Source organism: Tupaia chinensis, unplaced genomic scaffold (genome assembly GCF_000334495.1).
Source record: "Tupaia chinensis unplaced genomic scaffold, TupChi_1.0 Scaffold000248_1, whole genome shotgun sequence".
NCBI lineage: Eukaryota > Metazoa > Chordata > Mammalia > Scandentia > Tupaiidae > Tupaia > Tupaia belangeri.
Genome location: NW_006159726.1, coordinates 120603 through 127704, shown reverse-complemented (window position 1 = coordinate 127704; position 7102 = coordinate 120603). Strand labels below are relative to the sequence as shown.

The 7102-nt window shown below is 45.3% G+C and overlaps 1 protein-coding gene across 1 annotated transcript in view; it reads right to left on the bottom strand.

The window, feature by feature from the left end:
- DIPK2B (divergent protein kinase domain 2B) overlaps positions 1-7102 on the bottom strand; it is a 69659-nt gene that overhangs the window by 6523 nt on the left and 56034 nt on the right. The window contains exon 3 of the mRNA XM_006148859.1: positions 706-879. Within this exon, the coding sequence (XP_006148921.1) occupies positions 706-879 (174 nt within the window). The remainder of the gene's footprint in view (positions 1-705; positions 880-7102) is intronic.

Here is a 7102-nt window from a genome sequence, read left to right as displayed (position 1 = left end):
TCTTCCTGGGCAGAACCCAGGGTTGAGTGGAGGGTCCTTGCCCAGGCCTTTCAGGAGCCAGGCCTGAGAGGAGCTGGGGTTTGTCACTGCCTCCATCCAAGGTTAGAATGATGTGTAAAAGAGCACTGTGAGTGTAGGACAACCAACAATTCCTTCTCCTCCTCTAGTATGAAAATACCAGTCATAAGGCAGGGTTATTGGCAAGAGCAGAGACTTTGAAGTCAGATTGCTCTGGGTTTGAGTCTCATCACTGACACTGACTAAGAGGCTTTGGTCAATGCTTTTGGCCCTAATGCATCTTTACTTATTTGACCATTTCCCTATTGATGGACATTGAGGTTGCTTCCATATTTTTTCTCCTCTCCAACCACAGGTGCTTGGGTCACTTGGGTGGGTCATTCTTTGGCTATTTCCCTACCTCCTGGGCTTTCTCAAATTTTAGATCTTGGAGGCACAAGCCAGACTGCATTCTTCACAGAGCCTTGCAGGGCTGCCTCAAAGCCATGAAGGTAGCTACTATTTCCTCTCCTCCACCTCTTTTCTCTATAGCAGTCACAGCACTTTCAATACTGAAGAAGCCAACACATATTTTGAGTGCCACAAAGGTGCTAACAGGGCTGGTGCCCCCCAGGCTGCAGTAAATTGGGAGAGAGTTCAATCTGAGGTGGCCTCTAACTTGGAGGGCTTACAAGGGTGGCTGCATACCTGTAGGAGGATGGGGTGAGTGTTGACGGCCAATGTATAGAGCAGCCTCAGTTTGTCGCGGTCTGTGAAGTGGTCCATGAAGATGCTGCCGGCGTCAGCCACCTCTGCATAGCGCCGGACCACCCGGTCCAGGAGTCGTTGTGATGGGCAGCGCAGGAGGGGACTGGACAGACCCTGTAGCATGTGGGAAAGACCCCGGGATGGGGAAGAATGCTGAGTGTTTCTGTGGGCAGGCAGGAGGGGTCACAGGCAGGCCTTCCAGTGGGGGAAATCTTGGAGTTAGGGGGAACAGGTGAGCCAGGGAGAGCAGGGAAATATCTTGGGGAGGGGGTGCACTGTGTAGATGGGAGAAGTGGGAGATTCCCTAGAGTGGGGGAGAGGGGTCAGAACATTCCTGGGAGGCAGTGCGGGAAGGGGTCCAGCAGGCTATGAGGGTGGGAGATGAATTGGAAGCCCTGTAGTGGAGAAACCTGAGCCCTCCTGGGCAGCAGTGTAGGGAGGCGCTGGACGTGGTGTGGGAAGGAGGAGCTGGAAGGGCAGGAAAGGTGACCCCTCCTTACCCCCAGCCCCCAGCAGGCAGTCTGAGCCTTGGGATACCTGCGTCTTCACACGGTGTTGCACTCCGACCCTGCCCCCAGTCCATCCAATCAGCTCCTGCACTCTGCCTTTCAATTCTTTCCACCATTTCACTAGGACATCACTGCGACTGTGATGCTACACGTGAACACTTACTTATGTGCTGCTTTGTTCTTCTTGAGATAAAACTTGGAGATATAGACCTAGGTTTATTTTCTATGACCTTCTAGCCTGCCCCTATACCTTTCTCCTCATGCTGAACAAAAGGACAGTGAACCTACTAATAAATGAGAAGAAACATAGGAAAAATAGGAACAGGACCCTGGGGCCAGTCTGCCAGAATTCAACCCAACTTCCATGCCTACCAACTGTATGGCCTTGGACAAGTTACTTAGTCTCTCCGTACCTCTGGTTCCAGTCTAAAATAAGGGTGACAGTAATAATACCTAAGAGGCCATGAGGATCAAATAAGTTATTAGATGCAATTAAATAGATACGCAGTAATTAAATTAATCCTCCCAGATACTCAATGAGGTAGCTGCTATTATGAGAGTCACTTTGCAACTAAGGAATTAGAAGTTTGGAATGTAGGTAATGGTTGCAAGGATTGGAGTCAGGATTTGAATCCAATTAATTAGGAGCTGATACTCATGCCTTTTCCCCGTAAGAGGTCCTGCCCCACCCCATCCCATAAGCTACCCAGCTGGAAACAATGCATGACTTGAAGCCATGAGAAGGCCTCTTTTCTTCTGATATTCTTGTCCAACACAGCCTAAAATTTCATCATTAGATATGGTAACTGGGGGCTGAGATGTGGGGGAAAGTTAATTTTTCTCTAAAAGCCAATTATTATTTTCTTTTTAATTGCTAGAGGGCACATCCACTTGTCAGAGAGAGATAGAGAGACAGAGCCAGACAGGGAGAGGGAAAAAACACTCCTCCAATGGGCTGTGGTCACACCACAATCCTTTCTCCCTCATTTCTTCATCCTTTTAGGGTTTTGAGCACACACAGACACATGGTTTTCAAGCAAGTGGGGCCAAGATTTGAACCCTGTCATCAGCCATGTGAGATCTGGCTTCTTTAACCACTAGACTATAGGGCCAGCCTGAGCCAATTCTTTATATTTTTTCCCCCTTTATTCATGATAGAGCACATGCATGTGAGAGTGAGAAAGTAAGGGGTGGGAAACCTTCACAGGGTCTAGTCATGCCATGATCTCCTTTCTCCAATCTTCCAGCCCTCAGATCCTGGGCACTTGTGTGTTTCAGTGTGTTCAGGGTGACTGGGCAGGGGACTTGAAACTTGGTCACGATGTGGGATTCAGCTTCTCCTGAGCAGTGCATTGCTGCTATGCCACTGAGCTGGCCCAAGGGCCAACTCTTAAATGATAATACTTCAGAGAGAAGTAGGATACTAACTGACCAGAACAGAAGCAATAATAACAGATAATAATTATTGAGGGTTTTATAACAGGAACTGTTCTAAGCCTCTCACAGGTAGCACATTCATTCATTTGCTCAAAAGGACAGTGAACCTACTAATAAATGAGAAGAAACATAGGAAAAATAGGAACAGGACCCTGGGGCCAGTCTGCCAGAATTCAACCCAACTTCCATGCCTACCAACTGTATGGCCTTGGACAAGTTACTTAGTCTCTCCGTACCTCTGGTTCCAGTCTAAAATAAGGGTGACAGTAATAATACCTAAGAGGCCATGAGGATCAAATAAGTTATTAGATGCAATTAAATAGATACGCAGTAATTAAATTAATCCTCCCAGATACTCAATGAGGTAGCTGCTATTATGAGAGTCACTTTGCAACTAAGGAATTAGAAGTTTGGAATGTAGGTAATGGTTGCAAGGATTGGAGTCAGGATTTGAATCCAATTAATTAGGAGCTGATACTCATGCCTTTTCCCCGTAAGAGGTCCTGCCCCACCCCATCCCATAAGCTACCCAGCTGGAAACAATGCATGACTTGAAGCCATGAGAAGGCCTCTTTTCTTCTGATATTCTTGTCCAACACAGCCTAAAATTTCATCATTAGATATGGTAACTGGGGGCTGAGATGTGGGGGAAAGTTAATTTTTCTCTAAAAGCCAATTATTATTTTCTTTTTAATTGCTAGAGGGCACATCCACTTGTCAGAGAGAGATAGAGAGACAGAGCCAGACAGGGAGAGGGAAAAAACACTCCTCCAATGGGCTGTGGTCACACCACAATCCTTTCTCCCTCATTTCTTCATCCTTTTAGGGTTTTGAGCACACACAGACACATGGTTTTCAAGCAAGTGGGGCCAAGATTTGAACCCTGTCATCAGCCATGTGAGATCTGGCTTCTTTAACCACTAGACTATAGGGCCAGCCTGAGCCAATTCTTTATATTTTTTCCCCCTTTATTCATGATAGAGCACATGCATGTGAGAGTGAGAAAGTAAGGGGTGGGAAACCTTCACAGGGTCTAGTCATGCCATGATCTCCTTTCTCCAATCTTCCAGCCCTCAGATCCTGGGCACTTGTGTGTTTCAGTGTGTTCAGGGTGACTGGGCAGGGGACTTGAAACTTGGTCACGATGTGGGATTCAGCTTCTCCTGAGCAGTGCATTGCTGCTATGCCACTGAGCTGGCCCAAGGGCCAACTCTTAAATGATAATACTTCAGAGAGAAGTAGGATACTAACTGACCAGAACAGAAGCAATAATAACAGATAATAATTATTGAGGGTTTTATAACAGGAACTGTTCTAAGCATTTCACAGGTAGCACATTCATTCATTTGCTCCTCATGAGAACTTATTATTGCTACATTTTAGAGATGGCAATACTGAGATGTAGTGAGATTATAATGCTATAGAAATGATGCTGCATGGGTTTTTGAGCCTAGGTCATAAAAGGTAATCAGCTTCTAACTGGCTCTCTCAGGATGCTTACTCTTGTGCCCAGCCACCATGCTGTAAGGAAGCTAGGTCACATGGAAAGGCCCATGTGGAAAAACAAGCCAAAGCAAAAAAATCCCCAAGATCCTCAGCTTTCATCTCAGTTGAGTTCTTAGCTGACAGCTCCAAATTCACAGGTATGTGATGCGGCCGTTTTGGAAGTCAATATCTCAGCCCTAAAGAAACAACCCAGCTGATGCCATGTGGAGCTTGATGAGCCTTCCCACCAAGTCCTTCCCAGACTGTACATTCATGAGCAAAATAAGTGACTGCTGTTTCAAACCACTAAGTTTTGAAGTAGGTTATTACACAACAATAGATAGTTGATTTTATATATATATATATAGCAAGAAATCACCACCACCACCACCCCCCCCCCGCCAGGGATGACGGCCATGCCCCAATCCCTTCTCCTCCATTCTCCTCTCGGGATCCTGGGCACACTCGCACATGCGCCCAACATGTCCTGTGTATTGGTGAATACTGGAGAGTGTCACAATAACTGCATGTGGGGGCTCATGCAGAAGCCTCTGCAGTGACCACTATTTGAAAACATGATTGACGGGACATAGTTGGGAGAAGAAGGCTAACATCTTCTGGAAATTCTAAATGTTGGGTTCTATATCAGGCCTTTTCACAGGTTTTATCTCAGTGCACACAAGGACTTGGAGCCTTTGGTTTTCTCTTGCCCTAGTGACTCTTCTGAAAATTTAAAGGGATTGGTTGACACATAGCTTAAAAAATATATGGAAAACATTGTGAAATAAATTTTCACAGCTTGTGCTGGCAAATGCAAATAGTAGATTACATTATCAAGTGATCTAGTAAAATATTCCGATTTCCAGATGAGAATAAAGAACAGAAAATGAACGTGGTTTGTCTTTTGTCTTACTTTTCAAAGGTGAAAAAGTGGATTCAATATTCCCTTCAGAAGACTATGAAGCAGTTACAAGCAAGTCCAGCTGCCTTGGTTCAACCCCCAGGTGTCAGTTAACAGTTGCATGACCTGGAGTAAGTTCTCTAATTTATCTGTGCCTCAGTTTCCTCATGGACAACCAAAGGATAGCAATTAAGGGGACTTTATGGCTTATCTTTTGCACCAGGATATTTCTGAGAATGAAAGAGTAATTTTAATAGTTAAATTAAGACAGCAGGCTATCCAGAAGATTATTATTATTTTTTTAAGAGAGATTTTGACTATAGGGCACATGCACTCGTCAGAGAGACAGAGAGAGACAGAGAGACAGAAAGTGAGAAATCACCCCCAGAGGGTGGGGGAGTGGCCACACCACAGCCCTTTCTCCTCTTGGGATTTTAGGCATGTATGCACACACACCTGGTATAAGTTTTAAGCCACTGGGTCTGGGACTCGAACTACTGTCAACTACGTGGAAGTCCAGCGATATAGCCATTACGCCATCTGCTGGTCCCAGGGAGATGGACTCAATGCCACAATCCTCCAACCTCTACTAGTTTTTGCCATAGGGTGGGCGCTATCATACCTGCCCTCCAGGGAATTCTAATATACACTCAAGTTTGAGAACTACTGTCCTATAGAGTGAAGTTTGGCTCTCTGTCCCCAAGCCCAGCCTTATCATTACAATGGTTTTCCACTGCCCTCTGAACACTACCCTAGTGAGTGATGACACTTGCTACTTTTCACCATCACATTTTATTCTCAGTTTCACATCTTTGCCCAGGATGCTCTTATTTTCACTCTCTGGAAGATCTGTATTGACATTTTCCCTGTCCTGGCCTTCCTTTCCCAATTCAGACTGCATCTCTTCCAGGAAGTTTCCCTGATCTTTCCAGCCCTAGTTTTCTTCCCTGTCCTGCAGTCTGTGCTTCAAAGGCCTCATACTGTGTTTCAGATCCCTCCTTAACTGTTCAATGCCTCATGAAGGAGAACTTTAATCACATTTCTAGAACTTCCTCAGCAACTAGTAGGAGGCGGGTACTCAGGAGGTCCTTAATAAGCAAAGTTTTGTTCACAGACTGGTTGATGTGCTATTTATTTGAGGTGTCTGCCCCAACTCACACTTTTTTTGGGGGGGGGAGATATTTTTCCTATAAGGCACATGCGCTTGCCAAAGAGACAGAGAGACAGACCAACTCACACTTCTGAGAAGCTGAGTCAGGCACCTGGTGGTTGGTTCTGGGACTGTAACATCAGGTAATGTTGGAGAAGCAATGAGCATGATTAACACAGAGAGATCCAATGGAGCAGATGTCCAGAAAAGAGCAGAGATGAGAAGCAATGTGGCTCTGGACATAGAGAGGGACTAAAGAGGTGGGTGGTGCTTTACAAATTTCTAGTTCCAGGAGACCTGGATGAATGTCCCACTAGCATAATAAACTTTTTTTTTACTTTAACTGATCTGAGGAGATTCCTGATTTTTGCAACTATTGATCCCTGATTAAGGTGCAAATGGTTGCGGGCCGGCAGGTGGTGTGGTGGTTAAGGGTACTGGGCTCCCACGTGGGAGACTGTGGTTCAAATCCTGGACCTGGTGGCTTGCTTTCTCACTTTCTCTCTCTCTCTCTCTCTCTCTCTCATTCTGTCCCTTTCTGGTCAAATTAAAATAAATAACATTAAAAAAAAGATACAGACAGTTGCTTTTGGAGACATTCGTTGTCATGGTTAAGTAGGTGATCATCTTGACTAAATACCCCATAATATCACCTATGGTATCTATGTAACAGTAACCCTAGAAAATTCCTCTTGTCTACCTATGTCCTTTGTCCACCTGTGCCACAAATTCTGGAATGACTTTAGCTAAGCTTTTATACTGACAGCTGCTAGCAGTTAAAACTCAGGTTTGTCACTAGGCTCATAGGTCCTTTGGGACTGCACTGCAGGAAGAACCAAAGAAAATAATGTGGGA